A 19,606-nucleotide genomic window follows, 5' to 3' on the forward strand; every position below is an offset into this window, starting at 1 on the left:
ACGAGGACAAGGCTGGAGATCACTCTGTCATGCTGATTAAGTTAGAATAACAGACTGGAAGCTTTAAAAGGAGGGTGGTGCTTGAAATCATTGTTCTTCCTCTGTTAACCATGGCTACCTGCAAGGAAACATGTGCCGTCATCATTGCTTTGCACAAAAAGGGCTTCACAGGCATGGATATTGCTGCTAGTAAGATTGCACCTAAATCAACCATTTATCAAGAACTTCAAGGAGAGAGGTTCAATTGTTGTGAAGAAGGCTTCAGGGCACCCAAGAAAGTCCAGCAAGCGCCAGGACCGTCTCCCAAAGTTGATTCAGCTGCGGGATCGGGGCACCACAAGTGCAGAGCTTGCTCAGGAATGGCAGCAGGCAGGTGTGAGTGCATCTGCACGCACAGTGAGACGAAGACCTTTGGAGGATGGCCTGGTGTCAAGAAGGGCAGCAAAGAAGCCACTTCTCTCCAGGAAAAACATCAGGGACAGACTGATATTCTGCAAAAGGTACAGGGATTGGACTGCTGAGGACTGGGGTAAAGTCATTTTCTCTGATGAATCCCCTTTCCGATTGTTTGGGGCATCCGGAAAACACCTTGTCCGGAGAAGACAAGGTGAGTGCTACCATCAGTCCTGTGTCATGCCAACAGTAAAGCATCCTGAGACGATTCATGTGTGGGCTTGCTTCTCAGCCAAGGGAGTGTGCTCACTCACAATTTTGCCTAAGAACACAGCCATAAATAAAGAATGGTACCAACACATCCTCAGAGAGCAACTTCTCCCAACCATCCAAGAACAGTTTGGTGACGACCAATGCCTTTTCCAGCATGATGGAGCACCTTGCCATAAGGCAAAAGTGATAACTAAGTGGCTCGGGGAACAAAACATTGAAATGTTGGGTCCATGGCCAGGTAACTCCCCAGACCTTAATCCCATTGAGAACATGTGGTCGATCCTCAAGAGGCGGGTGGACAAACAAAAAACCCACAAATTCTGACAAACTCCAAGCATTGATTATGCAAGAATGGGCTGCCATCAGTCAGGATGTGGCCCAGAAGTTAATTGACAGCATGCCAGGGCGGATTGCAGAGGTCTTGAAAAAGAAGGGTCAACACTGCAAATATTGACTCTTTGCATAAACTTAATGTAATTGTCAATAGAAGCCTTTGACACTTATGGAATGCTTGTAATTATACTTCAGTATACCATAGTAACAAAAGACAAAAATATCTCATAACACTGAAGCAGCGAACTTTGTGAAGACCAATACTTGTGTCATTCACACATTGTTAAAAAGAACAAGTATTCCTGTTTAATGTGACAAATGCTTTAGAGCATAAGGATGTGGGGTGTATCATATTTATTGTTAGAGACTGAGGTAGACAAGACCTAGTGTGCAGCACAAATGGTACCCTATTGCCCTTTTAGTCTACTACTTTTGACCAGAGCCCATGGAATAGGATGCCATTTGGGAATTGGGACGCAGCCTACCTTTCCTTCCCTTTTCTACCTGTTTTAAGTGTGTTTCTGGGTCTTCAGTCTTTTGGGGGTAGAGCTTAGCGTGCCAACACTCTACTTAGTGTTCTGGAACCATCTGCTAGGACTGGGACTGCTACAGTAGTTAGTTTCAGCCTGAGTGTAGCTGAGGTTTGACAGTGGGAAGAGGGGGAGAGAGAAAATTATTACTGTAAGCTGTGAGTCAGTCAGGCCCAAACAGGCTCTATACTGAGTCAGCTGGGTCTTGTGAGGTCAGCAGTACAACAAGGGTTCAGTCACTCACATCTGGCTGCTAGCTTTACGGTGTACATTGTTATGGACTGTTGTGGATAGTTGGTTTATTTTCAACTGTATTGATGTAACAACAATCAGTCTGATGTGTGTGTGTGTGTGTTCGTGGCTGGGTGGAGCATGAGTGGGGTTAATTGAGTGTCCATGGCCCTAGACTGACAGACACACACACCCTCTGATGAAGCTGTACAGGCTGAGTGTGTGGATGTTTGAGTGGGGGACCACCGGCCCAGCCCAGCCGAGGCTCACTGGCTCAGCACAGAGGGTACATCCCAAATGGCATTCTATACTCTACTTTTGACCAGGACTACTTTTGACCAGGACCCATAGGGATCTGGCCAAAAGTAGGGCACTACAAAGGGAATGGGGTGTCATTTGGGATGTAGCCAGAGACAGACCTTGGGTATGTGTCAGCTGGTTTGTCAGGGTGGTGACAGGCCCTGCACAGTGTGATGGATGGATGGTGTGTTGCTGGAATGACACATCAGGTACCTTAGTGCTGAGGCAAACATCCATCACCAACACTGGGGTGGGGACGCGTGCAGACGGTACAATTAAAATATTTTGTGTGAATAATAAGCTGTGTATGCGTGCGTACATGCGTGCGTGTGTGCGTCAGTGTGTTTTGTCTATGTGTGTGTGCGCGTTTGGAAGAGAGTCACAGTCATGACCATTTTGTTTTAAGAGAGGGAGAGAGTGAAATAGTGAAAGAGAGTGTGAGAGAGTGTGAGAGAGAGAGAGAGAGAGAGAGAGAGAGAGAGAGAGAGAGAGAGAGAGAGAGAGAGAGAGAGAGAGAGAGAGAGAGAGAGAGAGAGAGAGTGAGAGTGAGAGTGAGAGTGAGAGAGGGAGAGACAGACTGTCCTGCTGTTGTTGTGCAGCCAGACAGAGCCCTGGCGTCCTGTGAAGACTTTTCCCAGGGGTTGAGATCACTAATTAGGGCATCACACAAACCTTGTCTCCTCCCATGCACTGTAAACCCCAATGTGCTGTCATTACTCAAAACACGTTGCACTTAATATATCTGAGTAGCCTACAGTTAGTTAAAGTGATTTTGTAATCATTACTCACTGTGACCCTGTAGGGCAGTGGTATTCAAATTCCGGTCACGACCCAAGTTGGGTCACCCAAAAAATCTATAAAAATAAATTGCATATATATATATATATATATATATATATATATATATATATATATATATATATATATACACACTGCTCAAAAAAATAAAGGGAACACTTAAACAACACAATGTAACTCCAAGTCAATCACACTTCTGTGAAATCAAACTGTCCACTTAGGAAGCAACACTGATTGACAATACATTTCACATGCTGTTGTGCAAATGGAATAGACAACAGGTGGAAATTATAGGCAATTAGCAAGACACCCCCAATAAAGAAGTGGTTCTGCAGGTGGTGACCACAGACCACTTCTCAGTTCCTATGCTTCCTGACTGATGTTTTGGTCACCTTTGAATGCTGGCGGTGCTTTCACTCTAGTGGTAGCATGAGACGGAGTCTACAACCCACACAAGTGGCTCAGGTAGTGCAGTTCATCCAGGATGGCACATCATTGCGAGCTCTGGCAAGAAGGTTTGCTGTGTCTGTCAGCGTAGTGTCCAGAGCATGGAGGCGCTACCAGGAGACAGGCCAGTACATCAGGAGACATGGAGGAGGCCGTAGGAGGGCAACAACCCAGCAGCAGGACCGCTACCTCCACCTTTGTGCAAGGAGGAGCAGGAGGAGCACTGCCAGAGCCCTGCAAAATGACCTCCAGCAGGCCACAAATGTGCATGTGTAAACGGTCAGAAAATGACTCCATGAGGGTGGTATGAGGGCCCGACGTCCACAGGTGGGGGTTGTGCTTACAGCCCAACACCGTGCAGGACGTTTGGCATTTGCCAAAGAACACCAAGATTGGCAAATTCGCCACTGGCGCCCTGTGCTCTTCACAGATGAAAGCAGGTTCACACTGAGCACGTGTGACAGACGTGACAGAGTCTGGAGACGCCGTGGAGAACGATCTGCTGCCTGCAACATCCTCCAGCATGACCGGTTTGGCAGTGGGTCAGTCATTGTGTGGGGTGGCATTTCTTTGGGGAGCCGCACAGCCCTCCATGTGCTCGCCAGAGGTAGCCTGACTGCCATTAGGTACCGAGATGAGATCCTCAGACCCCTTGAGACCATATGCTGGTGCGGTTGGCCCTGGGTTCCTCCTAATGCAAGACAATGCTAGACCTCATGTGGCTGGAGTGTGTCAGCAGTTCCTGCAAGAGGAAGGCATTGATGCTATGGACCGCCTGTTCCTCAGACCTGAATCCAATTGAGCACATCTGGGACATCATGTCTCGCTTCATCCACCAACGCCACGTTGCACCACAGACTGTCCAGGAGTTGGCGGATGCTTCAGACCCCTTGACTTTTTCCACATTTTGTTACGTTACAGCCTTATTCTAAAATGGATTAAATTGTTTATCCCCTCAATCTACACACAATAACCCATAGACAAAGCAAAAACAGTAAAAAAAATATAAATAAATCATACAAAATAAAAAATGGAAATATCACATTTACATAAGTATAATCTAATTGTATTTGTCACATACACGTGTTTAGCAGATGTTATAGCGGGTGTAGCGAAATGCTTGTAATCAGACCCTTTACTCAGTACTTTGTTGAGGCACCTTTTGCAGCCATTACAGCCTCGAGTCTTCTTGGGTATGAGGCTACAAGCTTGGCACACCTGTATTTGGGGAGTTTCTCCCATTCTTCTCTGCAGATCCTCTCAAGCTCTGTCAGGTTGGATGGGGAGTGTCGCTGCACAGCTATTTTCTGGTCTCTCCAGAGATGTTTGATCGGGTTCAAGTCCGGGCTCTGGCTGGGCCACTCAAGGACATTCAGAGACTTGTCCCGAAGCCACTCCTGTGTTGTCTTTGCTGTGTACTTAGGGTCGTTGTCCTGTTGGTCCAGTCTGAGGTCCTGAGCGCTCTGGAGCAGGTTTTCATCAAGGATCTCTCTGTACTTTGCTCCGTTCATCTTTCCCTCGATCCTGACTAGTCTCCCAGTCCCTGCCGCTAAAAAACATCCCCACAGCATGATGCTGCCACCACCATGCTTCACCATAGGGATGGTGCCAGTTTTCCTCCAGATGTGACTATTGGCATTCAGGCCAAGGAATCAGACCACATAATCTTATTTCTCACGGTCTGAGAGTCCTTAAGGTGCCTTTTCGCAAACTCCAAGCGTGCTGGCGTGCCTTTTACTGAGGAGTGGCTTCCGTTTGGCCACTCTACCATAAAGGCCTGATTGGTGTAGTGCTGCAGAGATGGTTGTCCTTCTGGAAGGTTCCCCCATCTCCACAGAGGAACTCTGTAGCTCTGTCAGAGTGACCATCGGGTTCTTGGTCACCTCCCTGATCAAGGCCCTTCTCCCCTGATTGCTCAGTTTGGCCGGGCAGCCAGCTCTAGGAAGAGTCTTGGTGGTTCCAAACTTATTCTATTTAAGAATGATGGAGGCCACTGTGTTCTTGGGGACCTTCAATGCTGCAGAAATGTTTTGGTACCCTTCCCCAAATCTGTGCCTTGACACAATCCTGTCTCGGAGCTCTACGGACAATTCCTTCAGCCTCATGGCTTGGTTTTTGTTCTGACATGTACTGTCAACTGTGGGACCTTATATAGACAGGTGTGTTCCTTTCCAAATCATGTCCAATCAATTGAATTTACCACATGTGGACTCCAATCAAGTTGTAGAAACATCTCAAGGATGATCAATAGAAACAGGATGTACCGGAGCTCAATTTCGAGTCTCATGGCAAAGGGTATAAGTATCTGAATACTTATGTAAATAAGGTAATAATAATCTGTTTTTTATTTTTAATAAATTTGCAAAAATTCTAAAAACCTGTTTTCACTTTGTCATTATGGGGTATTGTGTGTAGATTGATGAATATTTTTAATTTATTTAATCCATTTTAAAATAAGGTTGTAACATAACAAAATGTGGAAAAAGGGAAGGGGTCTGAATACTTTCCGAATGCACTGTACAAATGTTTTTGAGAAAGATTGTTAGAAAAATATAATTTCATTGAGTAAATGTATTTATTGGTTTCTTTTCATTTTGATAAGAGATTAACATTTTATGAATTGAAGGTTATTTGTTGATCTAAAAATCTAAATATACCGATTTTAAAGTTTGAATACCACTGCTGTAGGGGGGCCAGATTTGAGTTGTATCCACTTGAAAATATTGAGTAAAGCCCCCACTAAGCCATGCCTCCAATATAATTTCCCAGTGTGCCTTGCCTTTTCGAGTGAATTGTAGAGTTACCCCCCATGACTGTATTTGTTAGTGACAGAGACATGGATGTTGAATTTGTTAATTTTGAGTGCTGTTGCCACCAAGTGAGTTCCTAAGTGAATATTATCATTATAATTAAACTCTTTATGACAATACATTACATATCTCATAAGGCCTTCTTTTGAGGCCCTAATACAGTGGCCTGAAACTCTTGGTTTACAGGCCACATCAGGCCTGCAAATAGGGTTGCAAAACTTTCCCCAAATTCCTTGATAAAAAACAAATTCCTCGTTGGAGGATTTACAGGAATCTTCCAACCCGAATTTCTAGAAAACCTGGGAAATGTACCAGAATTTTGCCACCCTACCTGCAAGTCACATTATGCTGGCTTGCAAAGTTAGGATATCCAACGGTTGGAATTTTTATTCACCCGCAACCTGCATTCATAATGACTGCAAGGGTTAAGAACAGTGTAAGGAGACTACCTAAGCCATTTAAACTGAAACAACTATTTCATTAACGGGTACAAAAAATCTAACTAAATGATTTGATTAGTTTAGAAAAATGTTTCTTGATTAATCAATCAAATCACTGAATGTACATGCAAAAACATAGATATCAAAAACCTATTCCAAAAAATCTACCTGCAGTAGAGCATGGTGTAAAAAGTTAATTTGTTATCATAACTTACAAAAATAGAGTTGATGTGACTTCTCATTTAGTTTTGAGTCAGTGCCACTTAAACATTTTAAGTAATAATGACTTTTCATGGACTTTGAGTTCAACTTACTAGAAGTGTTTGAGTTAAAAATGCCCTGGGGTTTTAAGAAGCCTAATTGGGCGGAGGGAGAGGGAGAAAGAGAAAGAGAGGAGCTGCTGTTTATATATCAATGGAAATGTCCTGAAAGTCAAGTCAAGTTGAATGAAAAACCACTAGAAAATGCACCGTGCTGTGAAATAACAGTCTGTCAGGTTAATGTTGGTTGTTAGTAGGAAGAAGTGCAAGCTATTGTAAATCATTTCCTGTTCACAGGCACTTTCCCCACTGCACTAAAAACTGCTATGGTGAAACCCCTTCTGAAGAAAAGTAATCTAGATTCTTCAGCTTTTAGTCATTTTCAGCCAATCTCCAACCTTCCATTCTTAAGCAGAATTATGGAGAAATTGGTTTTCAAACAGCTAAATTATTTGTGCCAACTGTATTTAAAAAAAAATCCAGTCTGTTTTTCAGGCCCACCACAGCACAGAGATAGCCTTAGTTAAAGTGGTAAATGTCTTAGAGCCAACACAGATGCTAAACAGCTCTCTGTCCTTGTACTCTTGGATTTAAGTGCTGCATTCGACACTGTTGACCATGATGTCCTTCTGGACAGACTGGAGAGGTGGGTTGGCCTCTCCGGTCCAGTTCTAAATTGGTTTAGGACCTGTTTAACCGGTCGAGAATTTGTCGTCACCCTTGGTGAACATAACTCAGAGAAAATACATATCACATGTGGCGTTCCACAAGGTTCGATTTTGGGTCCGGTACTGTTCATTTTATATAGGTTACCCCTTGGCAGCGTTATCAGAAAGCACAACATTGATTTTCACTGCTACGCAGACGATACACAACTTTACATTTCTGTGTCACGAGAGGATTTTAGCTCCACGACTGTATTAGTGATTTAAATACTTGGATGGCTCACAACTTCCTCCAGATAAATCAAGACTGAGGTACTTATTGTTGGAGCCAAAGCACAGAGATAATCTGGCCGCACATTTTAATTCACGGACAATAAAGATAAAACACTAGCTAAAAAACCTGTGTGTTATTTTACATTCTGAACTCAATTTCAAATCACACGCGCTTGTAACGCCAAGGTAGTGGGTTCGATCCCCGGGACCACCCATACACAAAAATGTATGCACGCATGACTGTAAGTCGCTTTGGATAAAAGCGTCTGCTAAATGGCATATTATATTATTATATTATACATTAGGAATGTGACCAAAATAGCTTTTTACCACCTGAGGAACATCGTCAAGGTGCGGCCGTTTCTCTCTCAGGCTGATACAGAGAGACTCGTAGCAGGCTTGGCTACTGTAATGCTCTCCTGTCTGGTCTACCCAAGAAAGCCATTGGTCAACTGCAAAACATACAGAATCCTGCAGCACGGGTACTGACCAAGACCAGACGGAGAGCACACACTACACCGGTTTTAAGGTCTCTGCACTGGCTGCCTGTGAGTTTTAGAATTAATTTTAAGATTATTCTATTGGTTTTTAAATCAATAATAATAATAATTATAATTATAATATGCCATTTAGCAGACGCTTTTATCCAAAGCGACTTACAGTCATGTGCGCATACATTTTTACGTATGGGTGGTCCCGGGGATCGAACCCACTACCCTGGCGTTACAAGCGCCATGCTCTACAGAGGACCACAGTCAGACATGCTTTTAAGTTATGTACCCAGTAGGTCCCTCAGTTCCTCTGGCACTGGCCTTTTAACTATCCCAAAGCCTAGGACCAAGAAGCATGGATAGGCAGCCTTGAGTTACTATGCCCCCAGCATCTGGAATAGCCTGCCAGAGAACCTGAGGGGGGCCGAAACTGTGGACATATTTAAAAGAGATCTTAAAACACACATTTTTTGTCATTTTTATTGATATTCTTTAGTTTTTTATCCTCTTATGTTTGTTGTGTAGTAGATATCTGTTTTTATTTTCATTGTATTTATTAGTTTTTTTCCTGTGAAGCACATTGTATTGCATTCCATGTCTGAAATGTTCTGTATAAATAAAGCTTGATTTGATTTGATAGGAGCGTAGCCTCTGCCACCTCCGAAGCTAGTAGGGACATTGTGTTGATTCAACAGTGTGGTCAGGGTGAAGCAGCCTATGAGCTCTCTTTACCACAGTTCATGAGCTATCACTGCACCATAAAAGTACAGATGATGAGCAATTCCAATTTACAGATGACTCACTTCCGGATTACTCTAGTCATCCACAATAAAAATACAAATACAGTATAGCTATAACATTGTTTTCAATTTTCTCCAGAACTATTTTTCTAGGAAGGAAAACAGATAGATGCACTCAGAAAGATAAAAGCTCTCTCTCTCTCTCTCTCTCTCTCTCTCTCTCTCTCTCTCTCTCTCTCTCTCTCTCTCTCTCTCTCTCTCTCTCTCTCTCCTCTCTCTCTCTCTCTCTCTCTCTCTCTCCCTCTCTCTCTCTCTCTCTCTCTCTCTCTCTCTCCTCTTTCTCTCTCTCTCTCTCTCTCTCTCTCTCTCTCTCTCTCTCTCTCTCTCTTTCCTCTCCCTCTCTCTCTCTCTCTCTCTCTCTCTCTCTCTCTCTCTCTCTCTCTCTCTCTCTCTCTCTCTCTCTCTCTCTCTCTCTCTCTCTCTCTCTCTCTCTCTCTCTCTCTCTCTCTCTCTCTCTCTCTCTCTCTCTCTCTCTCTCTCTCTCTCTCTCTCATCCTGTAGAGAGGGACAGCTTGGTGCCTCCAGGGAGATCTTCATCACCACATGATCTCCCTGCCCCCTCAGACTGTGTTGTATAGAGAGGCATGTACTGTGTGCTTGCTTGTATGCGTGTGTGTGTTTCTGTCATAGCTCCGTCAGTGCAGATGAGTCAGAGGACAGTCACTCAGAGAGCTGCCTCCAGCTCATAAAGACGCTGAATGATGATGTCTCCCTCCATAGCTTCACTGTTTTCAAACAGAACATAATGAAGTCAATGACGGAGGTATGACTATGGTACACACAGTGATTCATCCTGAGAGGACAATAAAACACTGTGTCTATAATCACCAATCAATCTGAAAACATCCGTAGCTTATTTAATGGTGGAGCCTCTATGTACGTAATCAGCTAGACTTGCAAGGACGATGTGAGGGGTATATAGTGGAATGTGGAATGAATGTGTGTGTGTTAGCTACAGAAGATCAACGTGTTTAACAGAGCCACCTCATGACTGAAGTTAGCAAACAACTTAACCCTGTCCTCTTCTTCCCTCACCATCTTCTACTACTCACTCTCCTGTGTGTGTGTCATTTGTGTGTGTCATTTGTGGTATGTTTGTGGTATGCTCTCATGTTGTTGTGGTTATTTACTCTCACATGCCCAAATTAAATTGCCCTTTGGGATGAATAAAGTTTTTTAAAATTGAATTAAACTAAATCCCCTCCCTCTACTCCATGCAGGTCCTGAAGGGCTGTAAGAAGCTGGCCATGTCAGTGTGTTCTGTGGGCCGTATCCCTGGTGGTTATATCACTAACCACATCTACACCTGGGTGGACCCTCAGGGCCGCAGTGTCTCCCCTCCCTCCGACCTGGAGCAGCAGGAGCAGCACAGCACCCTGGGACGGCAGGACAGCCAGAGACGTGGCCACACACTGGAGAGGCCAGAGAAGACAGTGAGTCTGATATTGGACCATTGGTTGTCATACTTTTGGAATTCTCAGCACGGTTCAAACTATTTCTCTATCCATCCACACATTCTGTTGCCGGGTAAGCGGAGCTGTGTTGGTTGAGAATATTTGGTAGGTCCGTGGTCGGGCAGCTCGGACAGCAATGTAGGTTTGCTATTACCGGGAATCAAATGCTAAATACTTGGTCTGTGTCTTGACATCTTAAATATATACCATAAAGAATGCCCTTGCCAGCAACCATGCTATACAAATGAGTGTATATAGAGGTGCAGAGGTATCATCAATCATTCCTTCCCACACAGAAGGCTAGGTGCCCAGAGAAGGAGGAGTCCCAAAGTAAAGACCTGACTCTCTATTGGCAGAGATTCATGTCCCCTGGCTCCGCCTAAAGACAAGGGCTGCTTCCCAAATGGCACCCTATTCCCTATGTAGTGCCATATGGTCAAAAGTAGTGCAGTACATAGGAAATAGTGTCATTTTAGACGCAGACAAGCAACACATCATACCCTGCCTGGGGCCTGGGCTGAGATATCTATGGTAGTAACAGGGTCTCAGGCCCACGTCCAGAGAAACTATATCACTGTCAACATTAATTACATATAACATCTCAGGCCATCCGAGTCTCATCCAAATACAACGAAAAATAAGCAGTTAGCAATTTTCTGTAGGATTAAGTTTGCCCCCTGGCTAGCCCAGTATTCCCACAGTTTATTTAGTGAATGTAAATCTGTTTGGATGTGTTTGGCCATCATCAAAGTTTCCATCTAAATCTGCAGCGCTGTGCAAAACTGTACCCCCGCCCGCCCTGCCTGGTCTGTGGAGCTGACGATGCAGTTTCACATCAATAAATGAGGTGGGTAAGCACAGGAGAAAGGAGAACACAGGGGCAGGGTCTACATCCCAAATGACACCCTATTCACTATAAAGGGCACTAATTTGGACCTGGGCGCACGTGAATAGGGTGCCATTTGGGATTCAATCTCGGTGTCTGGATGCTCAGAGGGGAGCTCCAACTCGATTTCTCCCTCGCCCACGGAGCTGTCCCATCAGACTACAAAACAGATGCCGTCACCCCCATCCTAAAGAAGCCCGTACTAGATACCTCCATCCTCAACAACTATCGCCCCATCTCCAACACCTCCCTCTGCAACTGGATCTGGACTTCCTGACAGGCCGCCCCCAGGTGGTGAGGGTAGGCAACAACACATCTGCCACGCTGACCATCAACACGGTGGACCCTCAGGGGTGTGTGCTTAGTCCCCTCCTGTACTCCCTCTTCAACCGCGACTGTGCGGCAGGTAGCTTAGTGGGTAAGAGCGTTGTGCCAGTAACCGAAAGGTCGCTGGTTCTAATCCCCGAGCCGACTAGGTGAAAAATCTGTCGATGTGCCCTTGAGCAAGGCACTTAACCCTAATTGCTCCTGTAAGTCGCTCTGGATAAGAGCGTCTGCTAAATGACTAAAATGTAAATGTAAATGTAATCATTAAGTTTGCAGATGACACGATGGTGGTACTGTAGGCCTGATCTCCAACGACGATGAGACAGCCTACAGGGAGGAGGTCAGAGACCTGGCACTGTGGTGCCAGGACAACAACCTCTCCCTCAGTGTCAGCAAGACAAAGGAGCTAATCGTGGACTACAGACAACGGAGGGCCAAGCACGCCCGCATCCACATTGACAGGGCTGTAGTAATTATCATGGTCCACACACACCAACACAATCGTGAAGAGGGCACGACAGTGCCTCTTCCCCCATTAGAAGGCTGAAAAGATTTGGCATGGGACCTCAGATCCTCAAAAAGTTCTACAGCTGCATCTTCACTGGCTGCATTACCGCTTGGTATGGCAACAGCTTGGCATCTGACTGCAAGGCGCTACAGAGGGTAGTGCGTACGGCCCAGTACGTCACTGGGGCCGAGCTCCCTGCCATCCAGGACCTCTATACCAGGCGGTGTCAGAGGGAGGCCCTAAAAATTGTCAAAGACTCCAGCCACCCAAGTGATAGACTGTTGTCTCTGCTACCGCACAGCAAGTGCTACCGATGCACCTGAACAGGACCCTGAACAGTCTGGAACCAACAGGACCCTGAACAACTTCTACCCCCAAGCCATAAGAATGCTAAATAGTTAGTCTGGATAGCTATTGGTTAACTATTTACATTAAACCTTTTTGCACTAACTATTTTGACTGATCACATATGCTGCTGTTACTGTTTATTATCTATCCTGTTGCCTAGTCACTTTATCAATACCTATATGTACAGTGCCATAAAAAATTATTTGCCCCCTTTCAAACTTTCTCTACTTTTTCATATTTTTGATAGTGAATGTTATCAGATCTTCAACCAAAACCTAATATTAGATAAAGGGAACCTGAGTCAACAAATAACACAACAATTACATGCTTGTTTCATTTATTTCATAAACAAAGTTATGCAACACCCAATGCCCCTGTGTGAAAACGTAATTGCCCCCTTCCATTCAATAGCTGGTTATGCCACCTTTAGCTGCAATGACTTCAACCAAATGCTTCCTGTAGTTTTTTATCAGTCTCTCACGTCGCTGTGGAGGAATTTTGGCCCACTCTTGCATGCAGAACTGCTGTAATTCAGCGACTTGTGGGTTTTCAAGCATGAACTGCTCGTTTCAAGTCCTGCCACAACATCTCAATTGGGATTAGGTCTGGACTTTGACTAGGCCATTCCAAAACTTCAATTTGTTTAGCTTTTTAGCCATTTTCATGTAGACTTGATTGCGTGTTTTGGATCATTGTCTTGCTGCATGACCCATCTGCGCTTCAGCTTCAGCTCACAGACGGATGGTCTGACATTCTCCTATAGAATTCTCTGATACAGAGCAGAATTCATGATTTCTACTATTAAGACAAGTCGTCCATGTCCTGAAGCAGCAAAGCATCCCCAAACCGTAACACTTCCACCACCATGCTTGTATGAGGTTCTTACTGTGGAATGCAGTGTTTGGTTTTCGCTAGGCATAATGGGACCCATGTTGTCCAAAAAGTTATACTTTTGAATCATCTGTCCATAGAACATTCTTCCAAGAGTCTTGATGATCATCCAGGTGCTTCCAGGTGCTTTTTGTCAAACTTGACTCAACTTTTTGGACGACATGGGTCCCATTATGCCTGGCGAAAACCGAACACTGTAAACTCAGGTTCCCTTGATCTAATATTAGGTTTTGGTTGAAGATCTGATAACATTTATTATAAAAAATATGCAAAAATTGAGAAAATCAGAAAGTGTGCAAATATTTTTGCACAGCACTGTACACATCTACCTCAATTACCTCATACCCCTGCACATCGACTCTGTACTGGTACCCTGTGTATATAGCCAAGTTATCGTTACTCGTTGTGTATTTATTCCTTCTATTATTTCAATTTTTTTTAATCTTTGCATTGTTGGGAAAGGCCCGTAAGTAAGAATTTCACTGTTAGTCTACACCTGTTTACGAAGCATGTGAAAAATACAATTTGATTTGAACTACAAACCCACATCCTGAACAATTACCTATTTGAGCCCCAGCAGTCTGGTTTCTGCTCCCTCCACAATACTGAAACTGCCCTCCTCAAAGTCATCAACGACCTCCTAACCTCTGCTGATGCTGGTGCCCTCAACAACCTGATTCTCCGCCACCTGAGTGCTGCCTTTTACACAATGAGCCATCAAGTCCTGCTCAGGGTCTGGGTGTTGAGGGCAACGCACTCTCATGGCTACAATCATACCTTACCAACCGGACCCACTACATTGCCCTCAATGGCCAAACTTCTGACTCTGCTGCTGTCACACAGGGTGTCCCCCAGGGCTCTGTGCTGGGACCCTTACTCTTCTCATCTACATCCTCCCCCTTGGTCAGATCCTCCGCCACTTCAACCTCGACTTCACAGATACGTTGACGACTCCCAGATATACAGTACCTGTCAAACGTTTGTAAAAACCTACTCATTCCAGGGTTTTTCTTTATTTTTTTAAACTATTTTCTACATTGTAGAATAATAGTGAAGACATCAAAACTATGAAATAACACATATGGAATCATGTAGTAACCAAAAAAGTGTTAAACAAATCAAAATATATTTTATATTTGAGATTCTTCAAAGTGCCACCCGTTGCCTTGATGACAGCTTTGCACACTCTTGGCATTCTCTCAACCAGCTTCATGAGGTAGTCACCTGGAATGCATTTCAATTAACAGTTGTGCCTTGTTAACACTTTTCTTTCCTTCTTAATGTGTTTGAGCCAATCAGTTGTGTTGTGACAAGGCAGGGGGGTATACAGAAGATAGCCCTATTTAGTAAAAGACCAAGTCCATATTATGGCAAGAACAGCTCAAATAAGCAAAGAGAAATGACAGTCCATAATTTCTTTAAGATATGAAGGTCAGTCAATCCGGAAAATTTCAAGAACTTTGAAAGTCGCAAAAACCATCAAGCGCTATGATGAAACTGGCTCTCCTGAGGACCGCCATAGGAAAAGAAGACCCAGAGTTACCTCTGCTGCAGAGGATAAGTTCATTAGAGTTACCAGCCTCAGAAATTGCAGCCCAAATAAATGCTTCACAGAGTTCAAGTAACAGACACATCTCAACATCAACTGTTCAGAGGAGACTGCGTGAATCAGGCCTTCATGGTCGATTTGCTGCAAAGAAACCACTACTAAAGGACACCCATAAGAAGAAGAGACTTGCTTGGGCCAAGCAACACGAGCAATGGACATTAGACCGGTGGAAATCTGTCCAAAAATGTGAGATTTTTGGTTCCAACCGCTGTGTATTTGTGAGACGCAGAGTAGGTGAACGGATGATCTCTGACTGTGTGGTTCCCACCGTGAAGCATGGAGGAGGAGGTGTGATGGTGTGGGGGTGCTTTGCTGGTGACACTGTCTGTGATTTCTTTAGAATTCAAGGCACACTTAACCAGTATGGCTACCACAGCATTCTGCAGCGATACGCCATCACATCTGGTTTGCGCTTAGTGGGACTATGATTTGTTTTTCAACAGGACAATGACCCAAAACACACCTCCAGGCTGTGTAAGGGCTATTTGACCAAGAAGGAGAGTGGTGGAGTGCTGCATCAGATGACCTGGCCTCCACAATCAGCCGACCTCAACCCAATTGAGATGGTTTGGGATGAGTTGGACCGCAGAGTGAAGGAAAAGCAGCCAATAAGTGCTCAGCGTATGTGGGAACTCCTTCAAGACTGTTGGAAAAGCATTCCTCATGAAGCTGGTTGAGAGAATGCCAAGAGTGTGCAAAGCTGTCATCAAGGCAAATGAAAGGGTGGCTACTTTGAAGAATCAAAATTATAAAATACATTTTGATTTGTTTAACACTTTTCTGGTTACTACATGATTCCATATGTGTTATTTCATAGTTTTGATGTCTTCACTATTATTCTACAATGTAGAAAATAGTTTTTGAAAAAAAGAAAAACCCTTGAATGAGTAGGTGTGTCCAAACTTTTTTCTGGTACTGTACCTCAGCACCAAATTCCTCCTCGGCCCACCTCTGACCCACATTGAATCCTGCCTCTCTGCAATACATACCTGGATGCAACACAACCTCCTCAAGCTAAAGAATGACGAAACCGAACTCGTCCAATTAGGCACCAATACCATACTCAGCAAAGTTGGCAACCTCACCCTCAAAATTGATGACACCACGCACCAACCTTGGCGTCATCCTGGCCTCCACCCTCTCCTTCAACCACCACATCCTACTGTCAAATCCTTATTCTTACACATCCGCAACATTTCCAAAGTCAGGTCCTCCCTCTGCCATCCTGCTGCTGAAACCCTCATCCACGCATTCATCACCTACCGTCTCGACTACTGCAACTCACTTCTCTCCGGCATCAACGGAAGCTCCCTCCATGAGCTCCAAAATCGTTCAGAACTCTGCAGCCCGGCTCCTCACCCACATTAAGTCCTGGCAGCACATCACCCCTGTCCTCCCTGAACTCCACTGGCTCCTTGTCTCCCAACGCATTAAATACAAGATCCTCCTTCTGACCAACAAAGCCCTTTACCACCTTACCTCTTCAACCTTCTTCTCCCCTACCAACCCACACGCTCACTCCGTTCCACCACAGCAGGCCACCTTGCCGGATCATTGAAAAGCACTATACTGTATAAGTTCCATGTATTATTATTATTGTTCTTATTATTACATTCTAATCACTGATCACTGTCACTTCCAGGAGGTCTGGGGCCATATGTATCTATCAACTCAGAATAGGAGTGCTGATCAAGGATCAGATTTGCCTTTCAGATCATAATGAATAAGATTATATAGACAGGGAAGACCTGATCCTAGATCAGCACACTTTATGAAAACGACCGCTGATCCCTGTCCACTCTGTCTGCGTATCCCTGTAGGTCACCCTAAACCTGAACGATGGTCTCTCTCTGGGCCTGATGATCAGAGGAGGGGCGGAGTACGGCCTGGGCATATACATTACTGGAGTAGACCCAGGATCAGCCGCAGACCACGGGGGACTCAAGGTATTTGCAGACTATTACCAAACACATCCTATGGAAGTTGTTTCACCCCACCACAGCGAATAAAACACAATGCAAGGTTCTGATGTAGCGAAGCAGTGGGGGTAAGAGTCTGCTATGGTCTGTGTTGCTGTGTCGAAACATGGCAGCCGCTTTTTACTCGACTAAAGACGTCGATCCTATGTACAAAACATAGTTCATTACACTCTATTTTCAACTTCAGTCTGTTTTCAGGTCAGATTGCCAAGGCAGGACTAGGGATCAGTGTGCTTGTAAACAGTATGACTGAATCATGGCATCATAGCATTATGGCATGGCTGGGCTTAGGAAGATATCTGGCATATCTGTCTCCGTTTCCCACTGAATCCCCTCTGTCAGCCCAGTTCAAACATGCCATCTCCCCCTTAGGAAAAATCTTCCAGAAAGAGGGCTATAAAAAACTCAGAAAGCCACACTAAATTCAAGCCTGGTCTCTTGATTAAATAACAGGCGCTTGACATTTTGGCAGCGTTTCTTTGACAGAGAGCCCTGTGCTCTCTGTCAAAGGGTGGCAGGGACAGAGGCCAGGCACGCTATCAGCTGAGTGTTAGGGCTCTGCGGCCAACCATATACAGTGGGGAAAAAAAGTATTTAGTCAGCCACCAATTGTGCAAGTTCTCCCACTTAAAAAGATGAGAGAGGCCTGTAATTTTCATCATATGTACACGTCAACTATGACAGACAAATTGAGAAAAAAAATCCAGAAAATCACATTGTAGGATTTTTAATGAATTTATTTGCAAATTATGGTGGAAAATAAGTATTTGGTCACCTACAAACAAGCAAGATTTCTGGCTCTCACAGACCTGTAACTTCTTCTTTAAGAGGCTCCTCTGTCCTCCACTCGTTACCTGTATTAATGGCACCTGTTTGGACTTGTTATCAGTATAAAAGACACCTGTCCACAACCTCAAACAGTCACACTCTAAACTCCACTATGGCCAAGACCAAAGAGCTGTCAAAGGACACCAGAAACAAAATTATAGACCTGCACCAGGCTGGGAAGACTGAATCTGCAATAGGTAAGCAGCTTGGTTTGAAGAAATCAACTGTGGGAGCAATTATTAGGAAATGGAAGACATACAAGACCACTGATAATCTCCCTCGATCTGGGGCTCCACGCAAGATCTCACCCCGTGGGGTCAAAATGATCACAAGAACGGTGAGCAAAAATCCCAGAACCATACGGGGGGACCTAGTGAATGACCTGCAGAGAGCTGGGACCAAAGTAACAAAGCCTACCATCAGTAACACACTACGCCACCAGGGACTCAAATCCTGCAGTGCCAGACGTGTCCCCCTGCTTAAGCCAGTACATGTCCAGGCCCGTCTGAAGATTGCTAGAGTGCATTTGGATGATCCAGAAGAGGATTGGGAGAATGTCATATGGTCAGATGAAACCAAAATATAACTTATTGGTAAAAACTCAACTCGTCGTGTTTGGAGGACAAAGAATGCTGAGTTGCATCCAAAGAACACCATACCTACTGTGAAGCATGGGGGTGGAAACATCATGCTTAGGGGCTGTTTTTCTGCATAGGGACCAGGACGACTGATCCGTGTAAAGGAAAGAATGAATGGGGCCATGTATCGTGAGATTTTGAGTGAAAACCTCCTTCCATCAGCAAGGGCATTGAAGATGAAACGTGGCTGGGTCTTTCAGCATGACAATGATCCCAAACACACCGCCCGGGCAACGAAGGTGTGGCTTCGTAAGAAGCATTTCAAGGTCCTGGAGTGGCCTAGCCAGTCTCCAGATCTCAACCCCATAGAAAATCTTTGGAGGGAGTTGAAAGTCTGTGTTGCCCAGCGACAGCCCCAAAACATCACTGCTCTAGAGGAGATCTGCATGGAGGAATGGGCCAAAATACCAGCAACAGTGTGTGAAAACCTTGTGAAGACTTACAGAAAACATTTGACCTGTGTCATTGCCAACAAAGAGTATATAACAAAGTATTGAGAAACTTTTGTTATTGACCAAATACTTATTTTCCACCATAATTTGCAAATAAATTCATAAAAAATCCTACAATGTGATTTTCTGGAGAAAAAAAATCTCATTTTGTCTGTCATAGTTGACGTGTACCTATGATGAAAATTACAGGCCTCTCTCATCTTTTTAAGTGGGAGAACTTGCACAATTGGTGGCTGACTAAATACTTTTTTTCCCCACTGTAAATAGCATAACTAGAATGGGAATAGAATCTCTGACTATGGCGATTTGATTGGTAAACTCATGGCGGCACTCAAAATGGACACCTGTTTCTGTGGGGCCAATGGTAATCCAGCCACTAGGATTACAACCTGCATGGACTAAGATGGAGTAAAGGTTTTCCAGAAATCCTGGTTGGAGTATTCCAGATTTCCCGGAATCTTCTAACTGGGATTTCTGGAGAACCTGTACATTTTTTATTTCTCTACTCTCCTGCAAGCCTCTCAGATATATGTTCTGCCTCAGTGTTGGTAATTGTACTCCACAGTGTATTCAGAGATCCATAAGAACTACACTGTTTTCCAGTGTAATGCTCTGTCGAAGTCATGTTGTGGGTCTATATCC

General features: G+C 44.4%; 1 protein-coding gene across 1 annotated transcript in view; it reads left to right on the plus strand.

Moving 5' to 3' along the window:
- Window positions 1–19,606, plus strand: part of LOC121584015 (whirlin-like) — a 92,220-nt gene that overhangs the window by 34,946 nt on the left and 37,668 nt on the right. The window contains exons 3-4 of the mRNA XM_045225490.1: window positions 10,265–10,477; window positions 16,888–17,013. Of these exons, the coding sequence (XP_045081425.1) occupies window positions 10,265–10,477; window positions 16,888–17,013 (339 nt within the window). The remainder of the gene's footprint in view (window positions 1–10,264; window positions 10,478–16,887; window positions 17,014–19,606) is intronic.

Source organism: Coregonus clupeaformis, chromosome 16 (genome assembly GCF_020615455.1).
Source record: "Coregonus clupeaformis isolate EN_2021a chromosome 16, ASM2061545v1, whole genome shotgun sequence".
NCBI lineage: Eukaryota > Metazoa > Chordata > Actinopteri > Salmoniformes > Salmonidae > Coregonus > Coregonus clupeaformis.